Genomic DNA, 24,034 nt, shown 5'->3' with positions numbered 1-24,034 from the left:
GAAATTAAACAGCGCTAGTATTTATGGCTGATAGAATCAAACATTTAAACGGAAAATAAATTTAACATTACAGTGTGCTAAGTTCAGATCCATCCGGTCGCTGAAAAGAAATACGACATGCAAACTCTGCAAGATCACAAGAGAATTAAGGGTCATGACCATGAAATAACCTTTGACCTTACCACATGTCCTGTGAAGAACGAGGTGTCAAGTTCGTCATCAAAATCACTATCTTCGTCAATGAGAGTTGAAGGTGCAAAACTTCGACTATGTAGACCTGGTGGTTTTCGTTGAGTATGGGTACTCTGAGAAATGGTTCCCCGTCGTGGCGCCCCCTACAGGTGACAGAACAGAAAGCATCTCAGAAAGTTTGATCTTGCCAATTATATTTTGCAAGATGCTATTATATATCACTATTAGAACATGTAAAGTACTCTCAGGTCAGTTAAAGCATGTATGTTATGAGTGAGTTCTAAACCTAGTATTTCACTGAACAGAAGAGTCGATTTGTGTGAGATAGATTTCAAGTATGACCGTAAGTATTGTATAAACATAAATTATCTGACTTCAGTTATCATAAGCTCTGAATGAAACACATTATAAACTGTGAATAGCAAAACCTGATGTTTTGTAAAATTTTCCTTCCAAAAATTACATAAATTATTTTGAAAGTGTGAAATAAAATTGACCAATGAATATACATTATTTCATTTCTCAAGATGCTTATGACATCCTATAATAATAATAATAATAATAATAATAATAATAATATATAATAATAATCTTTATTATCACCGTAAAGAAAATTTGACATTTCTTTTTTGGTTTACATGTTACATGTAATAAAGTTTTTTTTTTATCACAATATCACAAAATATGTTAAAATAATAAAATTTCTATAGTGTGTCAAGTTTACATTACCAGCAATGTACATGGGCATACAGCGAGTAGAATGCTGAATAGATGCCTGTGATATATTATAGCATATATGTGACATCTGCATAAACCTGATAAGATATTACTAGCATTATACCTAGACATGTAGTGAGTGGAATGCTATTTAGATGCTTGCATAAATTTGAAAAGATAATGAGATATTACTAGCAATGTACCTAGGCTTATAGCGAGTGGAATGCTACACAGACGTTTTACGTACATTCCATAGTGGGTGATGTTTGCATAAATCTGAATAGATAATGAGATATTACTAGCAATGTACCTAGGTATGAAGCGAGTGAAATGCTACAGATGCTTATGACATCCATAGTGTGTGATGTATGCATAAATCTAAATGAGTGATAGGATACTACTAGCATCGTACCTAGGCATCAGTGGTACATATTGAGTGCAATACCACATAGATTCTAGGTTAGAACAATAGAAACTTTGTAATAAATCTGAACATGTATCTTACCGTCATCTTGCCGACCACAGTTCCCAGGGTTTTCCATCCTAGCTTGGCTACAGACTCCCTCTTACCACGTTGTTGTGCCCGTGTCACCTGCCTCCTGACAATACTACTCGTAGCTGTAGCAGTACTAAGCGTCGGCCGCAACTGCCTCGGTGCATCAACTTCGTCACTACCAGGCGGGAATCTAAAAGCACGTCCCCGAGCTTATAAATAACAAAAAATCAGACCACATATAATAAGCGATTTCATTTCATAGTAGCTAGCTGGGGATCAAGTCATATCACCAATATCAAGGGAAGTAGATAAGAAGGTACAGCAGAATATGGACTGGAAATTAAAAGCAGCGTAATTTCCTTTGTAAAAACTGAACGATATGATTCAGAATAAGTAGATGCACATTTATTCATTCTCAGACAATATAAAGGGGCACACAAACTTAGGCGAGGGTTCTCGATCCGGTCAGTCAAAATGACTATTTAGAACTGTAGGCATTAATCAGCAATTCTGCCGGTCACGGAGAGATAGAATCTAGGTCAGGGGAAGCCCCATGACTCCAAGATTCTCTTTCCCTTACGCCACGAACCACGTGACCGAGGCCATATGGCAGCGCCATTAACGGCTGTACAATCACTCTGGTTCCTTTCTCTCCGCCTCAAGGACTTAGACCAACGCTACGGAAAGAGTGGTGTGGTTGGGTCTATTGTGGGTATGAACTATGTGAATAGGTGGGTTCGGAGAACCCTCTGCCTAAATTCACTATGTTCAATTACCCACCATAGACTCCGGTCAGTCAAAATGACTATTTTGAACTGTAGGCAGAGTCAAACGCCGATAGGTGGCGGGTTTTCCAAGCAAACAGAAAATGATGAAAGTCTTTTCCTAGTCCGGGATGAAATAAATACAATAAACTCAACACCTTAGTTAAGACCCAAAAAGGGTAGTGTGACAGGTGACAGGATTCGGTGTGCCCGAGAAAGCTAGACCCCAATCCAATTCTGGGGGTAGTAAGCTTTCGAAGTAAAGACCGAAACAGTTCTGCATGAGGGCATAGGCCGAAAGGCGGGCCCTGGGAGCTTCCAGGGAGTGCTGATGGTAGAGAAATCTGTCCGCAAAAAAATGCAGAGACTGACTTATTGCCTATGCGCAGGGACCCTTGTGGTTGTTCGGGCTGGGTCAGCAAACCAAGACTGACCCGCTACGACGGGACCCAACCTAAAGAGACCTTTTTCATTGGATTCGGTGTCTGTTAGGTGGTAGTTGATAAAGATGTTCTGTGTTCTCCAGAAGCCTGCCCTCCATGTATGCTCGAGGGGGGACACCTGACGCTAGCACTAGTGAGTTGGCAATCACACAGAATGAATCCTCAGTACAGTTTGGAAGCAACTCTGTGCTCGAACCGGGCAGAAAGGCAATTCCTTCTAACCCTCCGGGCAGACAAAATTTGACAGCCGGGGGATGACGATCGGGTGAGGATCGTGTCCTGGGATATGGTTCTAGGCTAGAAACCAGATTCGTGTCTTTAGCACAACTTGATTGTCCATAACGGCAGTACATCATCCGAGAAGGACAATGTCCCCAGCTCTGGCCGACGCCTACCTGGGGCGAGGGCCAGTAGGAAGACTATTTTCCACGTCAAAAATTTTAGTGGTGCTGATCAGAGAGGCTCAAAGGGCGGTCTGCTTAGAGCGGACAAGACAGCCAACAAGTCCCAGTTGGGCGGTTTCCTTGTATGGGGTCTCGGCGTCTGGAAAGCAGTAAATAGTCTCCTAATAATAGGACAAACCTACTTCATCAAACAAGTGGACGAAAGAGCCTGCTACCTGGCCAATAGAGGGATGGTATGGATCAATCTCCCTTCAATGCCCTTCTTCCCTCCCAGTATCAGCCACAGTGTTCTGGAGACAGAGCCGTCCAGAAAGGGCGTCTGCCAGACTGTTCCTCACCCCTGGAAGGTGGTGTGCGGTTAGCTCCACATTGTATTCCAGGCACCAAAGGAGAATTTGCTCCACTAGGACTGACAACGATGGGAACGCGTCACCCCCTCTTTCTTGAAGGAGACCACCGCTGCGTTGCCTATGCGGAGCAGGACTCTGTGGTCTTGAACTACGGGTAGAAAGCGTGGTTGTGCTAAGTATACAGCTTTCAGTTCGAGCTGGTTGATATGGTAGTCCGAAAACTAATGCGGGGGCCATATCCTTGGGCTTGTTCGCCCAATAAATGCGCTCCCCAACCTTGGGAGGAGGCATCTGTTACCATACGCAGTCATACCTGCGGCGAGTGGGTCCAAGGGAGCCCCCAGTCCGAGGTTGGTCAGTGACGACCACCAGGGCAGGGCTTCCTTCACTTGGTCCCAGATCAAAACCCGTTTATCTAGTCCCCATAGGAGAGCTCAGCGTTATAACAAACGTTATACCGGGCGGCTGCGTAGTGCGGCCTGGGGAACGACCCTTTGAACCGAGGTCATCATTCGGATGATCCGCATTAGTTTTCGGAGGGACACTGAGGGAACGCTGACTAGGCGTTCAGCTAGGCTGCTTAGCGCTAAGCAACACGCTTGAAATAGCTATACCAAGCTTACCTCTGTGTCAAAACTCCATGCCCAGGAACACCAACTGCGCATTGGGTCGAGATGGGACTTGTTGATTTACTAACGAGCCCAACTGGTGAAGTAAATCCTATGTTAGCCTGACGTGTTTGGCTATTAACCCCTTGTCCGGGTTGTGTAGTAACCAGTCGTCTAGGTACGGATTGAGGTGTACCGATATTTGGTGAAGCAGCTGCACTACCTGTTTCATCACTCTGGTGAACACGTAGGGCGCTGTGCATAACCCGAACGGGGGGCACCCGAAATTTGAATACTTGGCCCAGCTGGGCGATTCGAAGGAGATGGCAACTGGGTGCATCGGTATGTGCAGGTATGCCCCACTGACACTGACGGGGTAGACACTGACAGGATGTCACCACCTGGAAAGGTCCAGGGATCGGTCACCCGCTGTCTCCAAACCGGACTACACCGGCACAATCTGTGTATGACAGGGATGTGGCCATGGGTTCGGCAGTTGCAAGGGGGGTGCTCTCTTCTCCCATGAAGTGAGTTCCCCAAGGCCTGAAGTAGTCACTAAGTTGTGACCTGGCCACTCACCGAACACACGCCAGGGGTGGGGGTATTTACATTGTATCACTAAGATCTATGGAACTCCTTATCACCCAAAAGCGTGGCTCATCGAGTCGTTACGGATGGAAGACTCTGAGGGGTCGCCCAAGGTACCGGCTGTATCCGACGCGAGCAACCTGTGTCTTCTTTTCACTTTAAATATGTGAGAGACAGCGTGTTCGACTGTGCGTCTCATGACAGGGTCGGTTCCCTCTGGGGACGCCCGTGAGTTGGTAAGAAGGGAGTCAAAAACCCACAGCAGAGACCGGACACAAGAATAAATTCATTATCGTTGTACCATTACCGCGCGACGAAGCCTGGCTGGCTGAAAGTAGGGGGGTCAACGTGTGCCCTCCTCTGAAAGCCATGCCTTGAGATCGGAGGCTTGGCTGCCAGCACTCCGTTGGCATTCAGTGCCCGAGGCTCCAGAGGAGGTCCGGTGCAATTAGCCTGAGCCTCAGCCTGACCCAAATTAGTGGGAGAGCCGTGGCTGTGAACGGGGGTTCCCCGGAAGAGACGTGTTTGAATGCAAACATGCTTTCGTGTTTCTTCCTGTTTGCCCATCGGGGGCCGCAGTGGAGACAGCTCGCTCTGACTGCGTCTGATCTACCCAGCCTGCCAGGGACCCCTTTTCCCCCGACAGTCCTTCGACCAAAGCCCTCAACTCGGAGGCAAACCCGGCGCCGTGTGAGGAAGGATCCACAAAGGAACCCGCGACGGGCCCCATAGGAGGAAAAAACCTCCAGGGGGCACAGCCTCACTGTAGTCGGTAAAATCGGGTAAACCACCGCCTGAAAACACAGACTGTGAGGATGCCCTCTGATATCGGTACCTCCACTGTCGGGCCTCCTACTCGACGTCCCGGTACGCGAAGCACCAGTAGCTGAGTGTGACGACTTTCCACTCATGCCAAACTCACTTTAACCAATTTTTACTGGACGCTCGACCTTGCTGTGAAAAAACGAGCGACGTGGTCAGTCTCATCGATTTTGATGGCTCTGAAAAAAAAATATCTGAGGCCTCAGAACTCCAGTGAAAAAAGCACGCCTTCAAGGCAAGGACCCCGAGCCTCGCACACAGCCACGGCGAAAAAGCATATCGGATGCAGGTTCTAAGCTGGTAAATTCTGAATATAACCACTGCACAGTTGACTCAAAAACGAGTAGATCATGCGAGTCATGGAGCTGTCATTACATCTATTCATTTCTATTTCTAAATACGTAGATCAAACAAAAATGAAGACGACATGCATGAGGGCAGCGAATTACAGTAGTAAAAGGTGCCGCCATGAAACCAACAAGTGGTTACGTAGTGGCGCCAGGTTTTAATTTCTTTGTTGTGAAAAAAAAAATATTACAGACAAAGGGGAAAACGACACAAGGGAAAAGAAGACAAGAAAAACTTATCCTACCAGTAAGAATGTCAAATGCCGCCCAGCGGCAACAACCCTAAGCTGGAAACCCAGACAGGAAAAAGCAAAAGAGCCAGGCAGAGCCGCTCCGAATCATTCCTGATGAGGAGGAGGAGATGAGAGAAGAGCGATTGTACAGCCGTTAATGTCGCTGCCATATGGCCTCGGTCATGTGGTTCGTGACATAAGGGACAGAGAATCTTGGGGTCATGGGGCTTCCCCTGACCTAGATTCTATCTCTCCGTCACTGGCAGAATCGCTGATTAATGCCTACAGTTCAAAATAGTCATTTTGACTGACCGGAGTCTATGGTGGGTAATTGAATGTAGTGAATTTACAATATTTTACAGTGTTTTATATACCCATACGTTCCCACATGTGTAAAATTTTATTTACACAAAATTCAATTATGTGCTGCGAGACGATTACTGCCCGTTATCAAAACAAAACATTCATTATCACTAAGGCTAGCTACACTAGTAAAATGCTGATATCATTAGTTTGTTGCTAATATTTTGCAGCAACAATTAACCACAATTTTCATACCTTTATGAGAAACACAGAGAAATTCATTTGTTGATACGTAAATTTTGTAAATTTTACCTCTAAAATAATATATTCATTTACCAAACTCTTGAAATCCAAAGAACTACAACTGTGGCTAATTGTCCCAATATTTAAAATTAAAATTTCCTGAAATAAATATGTAAATTGTCATTGCACTAATTTTTAGGAAGTTAATCACACTTCTTCTTTTTGACTTTCTTTTTGATTAGACAATAGTTTCAGACTTGGGGATATTTCTGATAAATTTTGGTCTGTGAAATACAAACGGTAAAATACAGACATTATTTTATAATAAAAACTACAATGTTGTTGGAGTAGCATTGTTATAAATGAATTAAAAGTAAAAATATTTTATTTAATTTAAGGTCCTTGATCATTAAAATCTCCCTCCTCCCCCAAAAAACAAAATTTCTCTAAAGTGAAATATTTAAAAGTGGAACACTTAAAATAAATTCTGAGAAGGGTGTTCTTTGTAATTCCTGTGGGTATTTAATTTTGCTATTTTGCAATCAACACTCACAGTTTCACAGTCAAAAAATAAAAACAAAATACCCCCCTCCCCCAATTAAACGACTGTGTGCCAGTTTCAACTTAGCAACAGTGGGCTAATTTAAAACAGAAACAATTTTCTTTACCCAAAGGATCAACAATCTGCGGAATTCCTTCCAGCTCTTGCTCCATCCTCCTTGTCTGAATATCCTCCACGACATCTTTTTTGAAACGCCGGAAACTCCTCCCGCGACACCTCCTTTGCTGCCATTTCTTCTGATCTTCATCACAGTTTGCCCCGACACCAAAGAAACCAGCAGTGCCTTTGCTGATTCGCCTATCAATTTAAAACAAGAGAACTGGTGATGGTTGTGAACCATAACTGCCTCAGCACAAAAGACTGTTGTTTAATGCAGGGGAATGTAAAGGGAAATGTATTGTAGTGTTACCTCTGTGTAATTTACAATATATCTGCATTAACCTTCACTGTTAAGGACAATATGGGAGTAGAAGCAAGGCTACGCAAATTTTGCAAAATAGTAGTTAGTTAGAATTACCAGACATTGTGGGATATAAAGAAGTGGCCTATTAATCCATGAAACATACTCGCACATATCCATACATGTCTTATTGTGTGGGGGTAAAGCTGTCGTGTACACATTCATAATAACTGGAAATGGTTTCACAACAGAAAAAAAGTGTTATTGTTGTAAATAATTATGAACAATAAAAACTGAAATTTAGAAAAACTATGAAAAAAAAATAATGAAAGTCTGTGATTTTTTGTACAGTTTCAAGGAAATTATTATAAAAAGCATAGTGCTGAGATTCACTTCGAGTATATCAGAAATATAATCTTACAATTGCATACGAGTAATCAAAACGTACAGTTTGGTGACATAATTCAGATTTTGTATAGTTCACTATGCATACAACCACCCATATACTAGTACCCTTTGACAATAAACCCCTCTTTCACATTGTGCAAATACAAATAAGACATTAAACCTTCCTGACAGTAACATGTAAGCGTTGTATAAACCTGAATAAAAAGTCCTGAGTCACAGCGAATACTTCTATCGAGTAGCCCATTTAAAAATCTCTTCAACTATCCAAGGCCAATCACTAATGTGCGGGGTCATTAATTAAATAATATTAATTTTATTAACACTTACACATTCCCCGGAGGGATTGGCAATGGCTACAAATGTTTAAGAAAGAATAAAAGGTTAAAAAAATTAAATAAATAAAATAAAATAAAATAAAAACATACAAAAAACTAAGCTAATACATTACTGTAACAGAGAAAGAAAATATTAAGACTAGATTATTATACAATAAAAAGATAGAAAAAATGCAAAACTTAACTGGGAAAGAAAATTATCACTGGGGTTGCTGTCTTATTTCAAAACACTTCTTTAGGTACCTTGCTACAGGGAGTGTTAGACCACTGTTGTTTAGGAAAACTAAATTGTGTCTTTGGTGACAAATTTTGTTTTTTTGCCATTTCAAATAAGACATTTCTATCGGGGGTACAACTTTTGCATGACATCATTAGGTGATACTCATCTTCTACTTGATTCTGATCACAAAGGTTACATAATCTATTAGCAAGGGGTATTGCATTGTGTCTGTCAGTCTCAGTTTTCAAGTTATGGTCACTGAGACGGAATTATTTAAATTTTCGCACTTCTCAATATTTTGCAGGGTAACAAGGTAGGTTTCAGAAGCAAAATTGTTTTTTAATTCTCTGTATGATCTTAATTTATTTATATTTCATTTTGTTTTGATTGATTGTCGTTTTATCATTCACTTTTCCAAGTTGATATAAATGATGTTTGTATATTTTAATAATATTAATAATTTACTATTAAACTCGAAAACATCGTAATGTTATTACAGTCAAACCTGTCTATAAAGGACAGTCAGTGGACTGAGCCAAACTGTCCTTTATAGACAGGTGGTCTTTATATGGAGGTGGCCTAATTTATTCATTTAATCATGAATATTAATTAGGGCCGGAATTTTAAGGCAGATCATAAGCAAAACATAAAAACAAACCTACAATGAATAGGTCTTTTTTAATAAGTCACTCATTTTCATCTTGATAATTACACAGCTTTACTTGTTTACTACAAATTATATCATGTAAATTCACTGAAACCAAGTGATTCTGGCCATGGATTCATTGGTGTATTTAATGCATAAGAACGATTGTCAACGATCGGCCGCATTGGCGTTTCAGCTCTGACTTTCACACTCTCGCCATGCAGTCTTATTCGCCAGTCTCTACACATATACCATCACAGGCGGTAATCAGTCCCATCGTTAGTATTGTCGATTGTACACTGTGACAAAATGCACAGACAAAGTTGCCGTGTTTGAAAAAACAAACAAACAAGCATTAAAAATGAAGAAGCATTGGTAATAAACAAAATTTACCAAACTCATAACAATTGCTCCAACTCTCGGTGGGTGTTGAATTAGAAAGTTAAACGAACCGGAAATGAAACACGATCATCGTACACGCAATTTTACAGTTATTTGTTGCAAGCATCGACGTGTCAAAACTGCCCAAACGAATTTTCTCGATTGCGAATTATTGATATTACCGTTTATAAAAAAAGAGGATCAAAATAGAAAACATCTTTCGTTGAGAATAACCCCGAGATGACCCCTCAGTAACAATACGTTTTGCCCATGCGCTAGTTTCATTAGCATAATTTATAACGATCAACAACAAACAACATGGCGGCCAAAATAGGTCGGATTTTGCAATCCCGCGATGGAAACGAAATAAACGAATGTTTTATTATTTTGTTTGGATATTTCATGTCGACAAGGTAAATAAAACATCTCTCATTCAATAAAACTGGTTCATTTTTCTTGTTTTCGAGACGGGAGGAATTTGCTCTTCATGTGCGAGACAGTCCACAGAAGTGCCGCTGGCCGGCTGGGGATCGATAGTATACCGGGGGGTAGTACCGATCGGAAACAATCTAGTTTTACATTTCAAACTTTGAATGAAACTGTTTTAATTTGAATCTTTCCAGTCTCCAGACGTTACATTCAGATGATATTCAACTTTTTTTTTTACTTTTTCGCAACTTCACAAACCAAGTTGCGATGGTCACTCCTGTCTATTATAGCCCTAAAGATTGTCTACTCGGAAATCTGAAAGTAACATATTGCCACTTTCCTGTTAGCGATTCGCAAGTAGCTATTGTCTTTTTTCTGAGACCGTCTAATGGAAATGTTGGTGGTCATTATACAAAGGTTAAAGTGTGAATAGGTCTACAATAGGGTGGTCGCTGGTCGCGTTGGACAGGTGGTCGCTATATCCAGTGTCTTTAACGTGTAAATTGCGAAGGGACTGTACTAAGGTGGTCGCTATGAGCAGGTGGCCGCTCTGCACAGGTGGTCGTTAACACAGGTTTGACTGTACTTCTACACCAGGTAACACCAATTAAAACCAACATCGATTTAGAATTACTGTGGCCAATGACATTGAAATTTGCTCTTCCATAAAGCAGCAGTTTCCCTCTTCTAATAATCAAAACTATCCTGGATACCCTGGGGAAGTATGTCCATTGTTTCACAACAACGACTGTCCCAAGAGATTTTCGTCTTCTCAATTTCTCAAGATAAACGTCCCAGGATTGTTTTGTTTACTAGAAGGAAATGTCATTTGACAGCATTAATTTCCATTGCACAAAAAAGCAGCAAATAATGTTACTGAAGCACATGACTTTTTTTCCCAGCCATTCACGCAAACTGCAAATCAAGACTTTTACCGCATCCATAGTTGTTGACATCCGATGGATGATGATGGATGTATTGTGACGTATTTTGATCCCTGGATTCTGACCTTGCATTCTTGCCACATTTACTGCCCTTTCATACCCGTTCAATTTCCTTTCATTATTTCATCCAGATTCCATGATATTTTATATTTAAAACCAACCTTTATTTCACAGTCACTCTAGTTTTCACTTTTCTAAAATTATCTTACTGATCAAAAAACTTTTCACTCCCATCATGCAATCTCCCATAGTACTTCCGCAGACACAGCAGCGATCGCCAACATATCTACAAATAACCTCGCTCTCAGGAGCTGAGGAATAAATGTCTTGGTAAGATTTAAAATAGAGGATGTGTCACTTTGGCATGTTTGAAATTCTACACTGAAAGCAAAGTGGAAAAGCAGATAATTTGTTAGAATCAGTTCACACATGTATGCAACAATGTATATTTGCGTGAAATAACAACAAATTTGAATAAGCTTTGAAAAGTTGAACTTGCGTGTGTTTGCAAAAAACAAGAGTATGTCAACCTTTCTTCCAGATGGAAGCTGCCTATGCTTGCGGTTTTTCTAATTTTAATTTTAAATAGTACAATGAGGAAATAACTTTTAGATATGTAATGTACAGTCCCTAGTCCTGAAAACCACAATGACAGGTGTATTTATATACTGACACTTGTGGACCAGATTGAAATGTAGTCACATGACTACAGCATCGTGTCAAGATCACATGATGACAAGTTTGAACAATCACGACCAGAAAAAAAAAAATTGTGTCGCGTAAAAATGATGTAATCACATGATTACCATCACAACACAAATAAATAAAGATTATTTTATGACACAGCTTTCAGTGACATATCAAAGGTGTACCTGCCAATGTAAATAAACATTGCCCCCAATATGACCCCACTAAGGGTCAAAGGTGAAAACAAGATAACATATATTACCTTGGGGGGTGGGGTGTCAAACTTCTTAAGGTCTGACCATTAGAAACTAGATATTGTAGAAAAACTAAGTAATTTAATTTTATATATGTTTATCAACATGGACTATGGATTGAATATTACATGTATAGCGGTGTTAGATAATGTAGGTCAGGTAATCAAATGTTGAGGTAATCGCAAGTCAAGCGAACCGAATGTTGAGGTAATCGCAAGTCAAGCGAACCAAATATCAAGACATTTGGACGTGAAAATAACCAAATCTTATAACAATTGAATGTCAAGATAATGTCTAAATAACTACACAATTGTAACATTATGAAACAATGACAAAATAATATTGTAATAATTGCACAATAATGAAATAATTAAGAAATAAAGTTGGAATAATGAAACAATGGCAATACAATGCTGCAGTAATAACACACTTATGGAATAAGCACAAAATAATGTTTAAATAAAGACCAAATAACCGAATAATGACCAAATAATAACCAAACAAGTTTCCAAATAAAGATCCAACAACTAAACAATGTTCAAATAATGACACCAAGCTAATTTTGGCGGTATTCTCACCCCATAGAATACTAGTAGCTAACATATCGTAGACTGACTTGTATATCATGTGCAACGAAGCATCCATCACAATATGCAAATTTTGCACTAAAAAAATGTCCCTTGTACTACCATAATGGTCCTTCACGTTAACAGACAATGCCACACCCACTCACATCAAAATTCACTTTCAATATAAACCCCTTTGCTCAAAAGGTAAAAAAAAAAAAAAAAAAAAATTATGCCAACTTGTTGATAGAAGTAAATATAATAAGCTCCACTCATTGTCTCAAAAAAAAGTGATAAAGTTTGCATATGCTGGGTTTCAAATTGAAATTTAAAAAGAAACAATGTTCCAACTATTTTCAATAGCTTTGTGTGCACTGTGAACAAATTCTTAACCCTCCTACCCTATTTTGAATAGAATAGTCCAGAGAAATTCAAACAAAAACTGTTGGTATATACCAATGTTAAGACAAGCAGCCTATCGGCTGAGATAGCTCCACTGTTAGCAATGCACATTTCAATTAAAGAACTGAAGACATCATTAGAAAATGAACAATATGAATAGTATCAAAGCAATCGGACTTACAGTTCTTAACAAGAAGTCAAAAATATCACTTTTTACCAAAAATTACAAAAATATTCACCAAAATAAATTAATTAGAGAATTGAAGATATCATCACAAAATGAACAAATCTGAGAGAGGTCCACATGTAGTACCTATATATGTAATATCAAAGCAATTGGACTTACAGTTTTCAACAAGAAGTCGAAAATATCACTTTTTACCAAAAATGGCAAAAATATTCACCAAAATTAGAGAACTGAAGATATCATCACAAAATGAACAAATCTGAGAAAGGTCTACATGTAGTATCTATATATGTAATATCAAAGCAATTGCACTTGCGGTTTTTAACAAGAAGTCGAAAATATCACTTTTTACCAAAAATGACAAAAATATTCACCAAAATTAGAGAATTGAAGATATCATCACGAAATGAACAAATCTGAGTGAGGTCCACATGTAGTACCTATATATGTAGTATCAAAGCAATTGGACTTGCGGTTTTTAACAAGAAGTCGAAAATATCACTTTTTACCAAAAATGACAAAAATATTCACCAAAATTAGAGAATTAAAGATATCATTACAAAATGAACAAATCTGAGAGAGGTCCACATGTAGTACCTATATATGTAATATCAAAGTAATTGCACTTGCGTTTTTTAACAAGAAGTCGAAAATATCACTTTTTACCAAAAATGACAAAAATATTCACCAAAATTAGAGAATTGAAGATATCAACATGAAATGAACAAACCTAAGAGAGGTCTACCCAAGGTACATATACACCAAGTATCAAAGCATTCAGGCTTGTAGTTTTCAAGAAGAAGTCGAAAAAGTAATATGATAATATGAAATATGATAAGCTCCGCTCGACAAAGTCGACAGCGGAGCTAAAAAGAAGGGAGGCCAACAAAGACAATTCATACCAGTATTTATACAAAGTATTCTATATCATAACTCGATACATCATATACCATAAAACAAAAAATTATTATGTTTAAAAGAAAAGAAGAGAAAAGAAGTCATACCCTTAGAAAATAGATTTTGTAAACAATGTTCACTAAATGAGATTTAAGATGAATTACTTTGTCCTAAATATTATTTAGACTGACAAGAAGTCCTGATAGATACTGGATTCTCTCCTAGAATCTTGTATATCTACTTAAAAATAGAAAATAGGAAATTATCAAAAGCATTAGAAGTTTTGTAAACAGATGCTTAACACAAAATAAAATTGCAACAAATTTTCTTTTGATGTTATTTTTGATGTTACACATATATTTATTGCTAACAACTGATAGAAATGTTCTTCTTTTAAAGATGCAATAAAAATTAACTGTTACTCTTACATAAGGTAGATGGATTTTAATTTAACCGTTTTTTTCTTTTATTCTTCAATATTTCTAGAAATGAACCCTAATTTTGGAGCCAACAGAACAAATTTGAGTCAATTTTCAGCTTTTATTCAAAAAATTTGGCTATTTTTGTCCCAATCTTCTGAAGGAAAGTGCAGACTATAAACTATTTTGTGATGAAAAGAGAGAACTGGTTACTGAGTTCTATGTTTCTAACAGCCACCGAAACAAAATGAATATACATTCAAGTTTTCTGTCTTTTGACAAAAAAAAAACACACTAAATATCACAAAATTTATAATTGGGGTAAGAACAGATGGAGATGTTATCTGTATTAAATAAAGAATCATGGTCAAGGTTATTAATGAATACAGTTTTCATTTTGCATGGGTTTCTTTTGTTTCCACCCTTTTTTAACTGCATTGTGTGCAAACACAAAGCCTGGTTTCTAACTCAGCAGACCATATACTTCACAAACGCCTCTAGAAATTTGTTTGAGTTAATTGCCTTTATTTCAACTTAAAGTAAAACTGGTAATTTTATGTAATTTTCTCTGTATTAATTAATTATACCATTGATTTTGGTCTAAGCAGATGGTAATGTAAATTGGTCTAATAACGCGGAAATATATAATAAACGATACTTTCTGAACTACTTTCAGAAAACAAAAATGTGATTGAATGTTCCTTAGGTTTCAATAAATTGCTAGTTTAGACTCTAATCTCGTACAATGTGATGTTCTAATTTATGTCAAACACCACTGCCATATAACAACTGACAGTACAAACTGCAAAGCCAGTGTGTCCAAGTATTCCCACTATTTATCAGCAAGCCATTGAATGTCATGCACAATAACATTAGCATGTAAATCAAGCATGCACAAAATGCACTTACCGATACTTTGAATTTTGAAAATAATTTATATGCAATATCTTTCACTGTAGAATCATAAAAATTTTGTGAGTTTTATTTCATGATTTCGCAATGTGGTGTAAATGTGCTTCACATCAACCAAAGTCAAAACTAAGAATGGTGCATCTACGAATGAATTCACGCTTTATTAAGTTGTCGGTTATGTGCAACAGCAAGGACCCACTGATTGGGCAACACAAAATGTTCATGTGTTTTAAATTTCACAATTTTTGCTTATTTATAAAATGGAAATGGATTACAAAATGCATGCGAGTTTGAGAATTAACAATGAACTTGCATGCATGTATATAAATGTATTGGACACACTGGCTTTGCGGTTTGTACATACATTTATGGAAAGCAGCTTTAACACAAATGTTCATGAATTTCATCTAGAAGCTTTTAGACAGTAATTTGGTCATTATTTGTGATTTTGTGATTGCCCTTTTATTAACAAATCATGAAAATCAGAGTGACAAAAATCAAATGGTTCACAGTGCAGTTAACTGTTCATGATCATCAATATAACACATTATAACACATCATTCGTTAATACTGTACTGTAATTGGTCAAGACAGGATCACATGTTATCGGCTAAATTACCATAGTAGCGCCAGGGAAATTACTAGTTCCCTAAGGAGACTAGTACATTAACTAGTGCCCGGGGATGACATCACTGGTCACCTGATCGTGCGATTTCTAATATGTCGTCTGCTAGTTCAGTCGCTGATATAGATGGTCCACCTCGAAAAACTGGACGATTTAGCTTCAGTTCAGAAGAAGAACTTGACACACTAGTAGAAAATAAAGATGCACCGAAGACGAAGGACGCAATCAGGTTTTCTAGAAGCGTCTTTACATTGTTTTGTGAAGAAATCGGGACACCGCTAGCAGACGTCGAGAAGAAGACGACAGACGATCTATGCACGTTCCTAGTATGAACCTGTAATGTGTTATAAAACACATATTGCATGGCCTAATTCGGGCACTAGTATACGTCTATTTTCCCCTCAGGGTTGTGGATTACCAACAATACCTGCTATTTCCCTTGGCCTGCGGCCTCATGAAATAGCAGGTATTGTTGGTACCCCCCCCCCCAGGAAATAGACGTATACTAGTGCCCTCATGGCCATGCAATATGTGCTTAATAGTCACCAGAAATGAAACACTTTGATAAAGATAAGAAGACAAACAACATTTGTTTTGAAAATGTTTGGTTGGTTAAGTGAATACCAAACAAGATATCCAGAAACAAAATCGTTAAAATTCAGTATCTGAATTAAAAATGAAATAATTTCCTGCTGAGCAAAAGATTTCTTAAGAATCTTCTAAAGTAAGCTACATGTATTTTTAACTTAATGTTACAGACTGTGATATTTGATAATGTTTGTCTCATTCTGCAATATCAAAAGTAGTATTATAAATCAGAGTAAAATCAAATTCAACAGTCATATTGATTTGCTCATCGGACTGCACTTATAGTCAGTAATATGTTTAAAACCATGGCACTCAAATGAAATTTATTTTTAATATATATATATAAAAAAAAATTAATATTTGATAAATTTTCTAGTTAAATCATTAATGCTGTAATTTCACACTGGTTTTATCCACAATTGCAATTATATCTCAGTAAACCGTTATTAAAGATACATCATCTATTAAAAAGCTTACAGGATTCAAATGTTATAGGATAAGCAGGATTTATTTAAAATGGCGAATATATATCAGTGCAACAACTTGAATGAATGAAAAACAGTTTCAATAATTCCATCAAGCAATCTACGATAAATACACAAAAAGCCCAGTGTTAAATCAATATAGACAATCCCAGACACAACAAAAACCACACTTACTCAAACAAGTTATCAATACAGTTATTGAGTATTCAGTTAGGTGAACACTATCAAATTTCATTTTGAATTTTAAATCTAAAATAGTAATTAAATTTATTTATTTATAGTGCAGTCTATATTTCATCAAAACTATTATCCGCAAATAGTTTTGGATAACAGACAAACTCTGACGGAGGTGGCCTCTGATGTAACACTAGTGAGCATCTGTAGTGTGGATTACCCACTATGAAATATTATTATTTTAACACCAAATATTTTTTTTTATACAATTTAATTTTCACAAGATTTATATATTTAATAATTGACCTTTAAATAAAGGATTTATTATTTCCTCTCCAGCCATAGTTGATGTGGTGAATCCAATTTATTTAATATTTGTTAAATCAGTCATCATCATATTATTCAAATCTTTCAATTTTGCAATGACAATATTGATGTCAAACTTGTATTCATTTGAGTTTGTAATTATAATAAAGCAAATACAATAATACCAATATTTCTTAGGATCAATATACTCTTTCAAATGCACAATATAGACGAGTTTATTAACCAAGCCTTGAATGTGTACGTTATGATTGAAAAATAAAGATTAATATAAAACAAAAAGGAATCTGTTTGATGAAATATACAGCCAATATGTTTATTTCTGTTCACTCATTTTAAGATAGCTTTGGACAACTTGAAAAACAATTTAAAATGTTATGAAATAAACACAGACTTGTCAAAAGAACTCACCATATTGCCACAAAACCACAATTCTCATATGATTTATTCTGTTTTTTTAAACAGCCACAATTGTTGCATTGTTTCATGTGAACAAATAATTGTGTTTCACAGGCCTTGTTTAAGATGCATGATGGGATATGTACTTTGTCCCATGTCTCTAAAAATTTACCAGCATTGCAAAAGCCCAACAAATAATTGTGTTTCACAGGCCTTGTTTAAGATGCATGATGGGATATGTACTTTGTCCCATGTCTCTAAAAATTTACCAGCATTGCAAAAGCCCAACAAATAATTGTGTTTCACAGGCCTTGTTTAAGATGCATGATGGGATATGTACTTTGTCCCATGTCTCTAAAAATTTACCAGCATTGCAAAAGCCCAACAAATAATTGTGTTTCACATGCCTTGTTTAAGATGCATGATGGGATATGTACTTTGTCCCATGTCTCTAAAAATTTACCAGCATTGCAAAAGCCCAACAAATAATTGTGTTTCACATGCCTTGTTTAAGATGCATGATGGGATATGTACTTTGTCCCATGTCTCTAAAAATTTACCAGCATTGCAAAAGCCCAACAAATAATTGTGTTTCACAGGCCTTGTTTAAGATGCATGATGGGATATGTACTTTGTCCCATGTCTCTAAAAATTTACCAGCATTGCAAAAGCCCAACAAATAATTGTGTTTCACATGCCTTGTTTAAGATGCATGATGGGATATGTACTTTGTCCCATGTCTCTAAAAATTTACCAGCATTGCAAAAGCCCAACAAATAATTGTGTTTCACATGCCTTGTTTAAGATGCATGATGGGATATGTACTTTGTCCCATGTCTCTAAAAATTTACCAGCATTGCAAAAGCCCAACAAATAATAAACAATTTACATGCATGGTAAAAGTGTAATCTTTTCACCACCAGTTCCCTGTTTTCGTCACAAATTCACAAAATAGTCTGCACTTCTTTTCAGAAGATTGGGAAAAAAATATCCCATTTTTTTTAGTAAAAACTAAAAATTTTGTCTGTTGGCTTCAAATTTAGGGTTCATTTCCAGAAATATTGAAGAATTCAAGGAAAAGTGCAGACAAATTTGAGTGAGGAAGTCTGGTGGTGAAATGGTTAAAACACACACAAGCTACAGTACAGTTCTCGCGGAAGCTTTGGCTTTTGTGGCATCATTGTCGCATACGCATGGCTTCATTGTCGCCTCAGCATCGCATCATTGTGGCATCAGCTTCGCGTCATTGAAAATTGAAGCTGTGTTCGCCTCTCTTATTTTGTGGCATCATCGTGGCCTCAGCTTCGCAGTCTCATGGCATCAACATGGCATCAGCTTCAAAGTATTGTGACATGAGTATGACCTCATTATTTTCACATGGAAAGGCAGTAGAGAAAAACACGTGTACAGAAGTTCGATATGTAATCGATTTGAAATTCAAAGCGATAAGGGGAATAAAATAATATGACCAAGAGTAAAATGACATTTTAAAAAGATATCTTGTTTAATTATTTAATGTTGCGAGTATTGGGTACCAAAAACTATGTGAAGTACATTGCAATCTGCAAGGTGACGAGTGTCATATTGACTGCAAGGAAAAACGTGATAAATTTAAATCACACGATGCAATCGTCGTTCGGAAACAACACAATTTGCTATACGAAATGAAACTGTTCTTGTTATAAAATTACCTTATTTTCGTTCATTTTATTTGCTGGTAAGAGAACAGATTCAGATTCCTCATTTTGGTGGTATTTTTCTGTGTTTCGTTTAGTTTTAGCCGAGTCCGATCCCATGCCCGGACTACTAACACATGCAAAACACGCGAACGCCGCCTGGTGCGTCGGCGTTGTCGCCTGCCATCTTGATACAAAGTTCCAAAACAAGTGTGTACATTTCCAACTATGATTGGATGGTTGTGGTGGCATCGGTCAGGTAAAATTTTACATCCAATTTTCAAAATTAAGTCACGATCAGTGACCTGAGCTCGATCTATACGTACTTTAAAAGTATTCTCACAAAAAAATATTTTCGAATAAAAACAAGCCACAGGCCTGGTAAAAAAACGAATAGCACTTGACATGCAGAAATAATTTATTGGGCTTCAGAAAAAAAGTGTTCATTTAGTTGTAGCCGTAAATATTTGGTGACCAGTCGATGAACAATTTGAAACTCATTATACACACGGAAGTCCTTCGATACTGAATATCATCGACCCCAATCTGGTTTACCTTATTTCCCAACTTGCAAAACTGATTTGTATCTCAGCCCAGTTTTTCTTTTTTTTTTGAACTGAGGTCAAATCCCAGCCGTTTGTCAAAATATACCGATGTTTTTCAGTGAATGATTGTGAAGCCTGTCACAGCACAGTGAATCGACGCCGGAGATTGGACAGTACGACGACCCTTCAATTAGCGTCAAATATGCTTTGTTACAACATCATTGATTTGCTGAAAGTCACCTGATCGGAGCACGACCTGGGTCACAGAACCATATTTGTTCGTATTATCAACGGGACTTTGCGAGAGAACCACACCCACATTTTCAACCATTTTTAGCGCGGAAGTTGCCAACAAATGTCAAAAAACTCATGAATTTTATGGATTTGAATAAAATAAAGCTAGCGATTGGTAAGACTGGTTAATAATATATCCCCCGATGCTCTTCGAATTTTTTAAATTTTATTTCAAGGCGAGAAATGGATGATTGAAGTTCAAGGCGACAGTTTCACCGCGACAACTCTACGCTGTGTTGTAGTTTCATGAGGTAAAAAAATATATATAATAAATAGTACTTGTTTAATTATTTGGTTTTACAGCCCGCAAATTACGGGACATGATCGACATGAATTACGATAAATAAATGCTGATTGTGTTGAATAATGGACGTCGGGACTGTTTGGAGAAACCAACGGGCATCGATATTCCAAACAAATTATTGGGACACGGTCGGTAGACATTTCAGACAAATGAAATTATTAACGAAAGACGAGATTTTTTCAGATATTTACGAACATACTGTCACACCAAATATATGCAAAATTGACAAATACACAAAGAGATATTAGGTTTTATTTTAGCCTTAGAAATATTTTCTTTCACTCAGTCCATGCGTGGGACTTCTATTTAGCTTCATGGTCCTTCGGCTTGTGTACTCCTTGGGCGAAATAACAATAATTATACAAATCGTAAACTCAACACAGTCAGGAAAAGAAACCCGGACAACCATGTCGTACTTCTGTTGAAATACATTTTGTAGCAGTGCGTCAGAATATTGTTTAAAATAAAATAGTCAATCCCAGCCAAATCTAGGTCAAAGGGTCAGATTGCGTGCATATAATTATAGATAGTTAAAACAAAAAATATTTGAACTTTTGACGGTTGTTCAACATCCATGCACGGTTACTAAACTAGTAACTGTGATCTATGAAAACCAGAAAATTGTTAGTAGTCCGAATTTTTGCACAGTCGAAAATAAAGCAGAAATTCAACAAGCGGTCGCAAAAGCGAGCGATTGAAAAGCGGAAGCGAGCGAGAAGTTGGGCGAAATGAGTTCTGTACTTCTTTGTTTGATGAAGCGATGCTGATGCCACATTGTCGCCATAATGAGGCCACAATGAAGCGAAGCGATAACCGCCTAACTTTTTAATGTCGCGACATTGATGCGATGCTGAATCCATAACAATGCCATAATGATGCGATGCTGAAGCGAAGGTGAAGCTGAAGTGAAGCTGAAGTGAAGCCAAAGCTTCCGCGAGAACTGTACTGTATGACATTATTTCCTAAAAATTAGCCCCCTCCCCTTGTTTTTCATTACCCTATTACACTGAGTAGTGTCTTTCCTGTTTCTAGTCACTCCTGTATTAATCTGATTAGTGTCTCCCCTCTGTTTCTAGTCACTCCTGTATTTAGTGTCTCCCCTCTGTTTCTAGTCATCCCTGTATTTAGTGTCTCCCTTCTGTTTCTAGTCATCCCTGTATTTAGTGTCTCCCTTCTGTTTCTAGTCACACCTGTGTTTAATAATCAGATTAGAGTCTCTCCTCTGTTTCTAGTCACTCCTGTATTTAGTGTCTCCCTTCTGTTTCTAGTCACACCTGTGTTTAATAATCAGATTAGAGTCTCTCCTCTGTTTCTAGTCATCGCTGTATTTAGTGTCTCCCTCTGTTTCTAGTCACTCCTGTATTAATCTGATTAGTGTCTCCCCTGTTTCTAGTCATCCCTGTATTTAGTGTCTCCCTTCTGTTTCTAGTCACACCTGTGTTAATCAGATTAGAGTCTCACCCCTGTATTAATCTGATAAGTGTCCCCTTCTGTTTCTAGTCACCCCTGTATTAATCTGATAAGTGTCCCCTTCTGTTCCTAGTCACCCCTATAATTACTCTGACTAGCATCACTCAGCCAGTAGTAATTACTACAAAACACTTACTGGGATCAAACAGACAAGGTTTTGAAATCGCAAGCAGTGTTCGAAATTAACGTCGGTCCGTCGGCCTCACGCCGATAGTGGGTGTAAAGGGCCTAGAGCTGTGAAAAACCATCAGTCCTTGTGACCGACCATGAATTTCTATTCGTTCCATTATTTAGTATGATTGTAAGACCAAATATATAATAAATATCGATATTAACTTCAGAATTGTTTCACAATTGCGTTTTCTTGCACGTTTGATCAACAAATGGCATCACTCATCGACCTGAGTCATAATTCAGGCTCGCCGAATGATCGCGAAATGTGCGGAACGTGGGAACTGTAACAAACGATCTGATTGGTTGTAGGCCGATCAAGCCTCCGATTCAAACCAATAGAATTTGCGCTTACATTTTATGTTAAGGTAGCAAGACTATTATTTGTGTTGAAAATTACGATTTTCACATTTATTTACTAATTGATGAAATGCACTATAAACTTTCATCTGATAAAGTCAACGTAACCTAGAATGTCATGTAAGTTGGTTAAAATGTAGATTTTCTGAAGGGAAGCAAGGCAGCCTCAGTAGTGTTTTCCAAAATCAACAACACAGGTTTAATCTGTGTGTCTATAAGTTTCAAAGATTAACTCAAGACAAAGCAATGTAAGGATGTGTTATCAGTAGCTATCTGACACACAATGAGTGTTTCTAAACATTTGGGTGGTTTGTCTCCGCCCCTGTTTATTTCACAGATTAGTCATTTGCATATGAATGTGTCAGACACAAGGTCACACAGCCACTGAAAAAAAATCATTGATTTTGGTGTTTTCATCTGCCGATTTTATCGTATTATAGCTATCCCATTCCTTTATTTTTTTGGTTTCCAATAGCCTTACACATTTGGATGCCCCTACACATGTTAAAATTATTATGTTATTTTTTTTACAAAAAAAGTAATTTTTCATTTTTGATTAAGTAACGCACCGTAGAATGCAGATACGGGCATGAAAAACACACCTTTAAAAAGCTTGAAGTCTTGCGATTTCAAAAATATATACTTTCCTGGGTCTATTTGTAGTCACAATTAGAAGATGAAAACAAGTATGCAAATAATACTCCCGCTACCTTAAGCCATCTTTGATTTGCATCAAACACGCTGGTATCAATAGTTGCAGAATTTCGTCTACATCGAAGTATGTGGCGATATTTAAACTGCCAGGAGCCTGCTGCTAAACGTGTGCAAACTACACAAGAAAGGTGTGACAAACAGCAAGAATTCGAACGGTCTAGGCGTAAACCATGCACATTCCAAGTTAGCTGGCAGGCGGAGTTCAAAGACTAGTTACTTTTTGATAACAACAACAAGGCGATGTATTGCCGACCTTGTCGAGGATCCTACGGTCAGCTGTCGGTTAGTAAGATTGTGAACACGATGCAAAATGCATGTCAGATTCAGATTAATATATCTGATTAATTAGTAAATAAAGGTTTTGCAATTGCAAGCTTGTATTATCCGTTTAGTCATTGTTTGTTAAATATCAGGGCCTACAGTTAGCTAGAAGGACCTACAGTTTTAATTTGACATAGGTCCTTCGGGCCTGTTATAATTTTCAGTTAATTTCGAACACTGATCGCAAGTATGAGTCACATTGGGAAATATAACCTGACATAAAACAATATAAATGCAGCAAATAGAATCTCCACTCAGAAAAAAAGAAAGAAAAAATCTTTAAAACCTCAGAATAAATTCACACTAATATGTGTACTGTATTTGCTCTACTAGCAGCGCATCTCTAATAAAAGTGCACATAAACAAAAAATTGCATTTATGGTATACTGAATTATTAAAATATGACTTATTATGATCATAGACAT

General features: G+C 37.6%; 1 protein-coding gene across 2 annotated transcripts in view; it reads right to left on the bottom strand.

The window, feature by feature from the left end:
* LOC100373213 (inactive rhomboid protein 2-like) overlaps positions 1–24,034 on the bottom strand; it is a 40,936-nt gene that overhangs the window by 10,814 nt on the left and 6,088 nt on the right. For both annotated transcript variants that reach the window (XM_085502404.1, XM_085502405.1), the window contains exons 3-5: positions 7,179–7,369; positions 1,415–1,614; positions 183–335 (exon numbers count right to left, since the gene is read on the bottom strand). In XM_085502404.1, the coding sequence (XP_085358530.1) occupies positions 183–335; positions 1,415–1,614; positions 7,179–7,369 (544 nt within the window). The remainder of the gene's footprint in view (positions 1–182; positions 336–1,414; positions 1,615–7,178; positions 7,370–24,034) is intronic.

This window comes from Saccoglossus kowalevskii, chromosome 8 (genome assembly GCF_978046115.1).
Source record: "Saccoglossus kowalevskii chromosome 8, keSacKowa6.1, whole genome shotgun sequence".
In the NCBI taxonomy this organism is placed as follows: Eukaryota; Metazoa; Hemichordata; class Enteropneusta; family Harrimaniidae; genus Saccoglossus; species Saccoglossus kowalevskii.
Note: the sequence above shows the minus strand (reverse complement) of the source record. Positions and strands in the feature narration are given on the sequence as shown.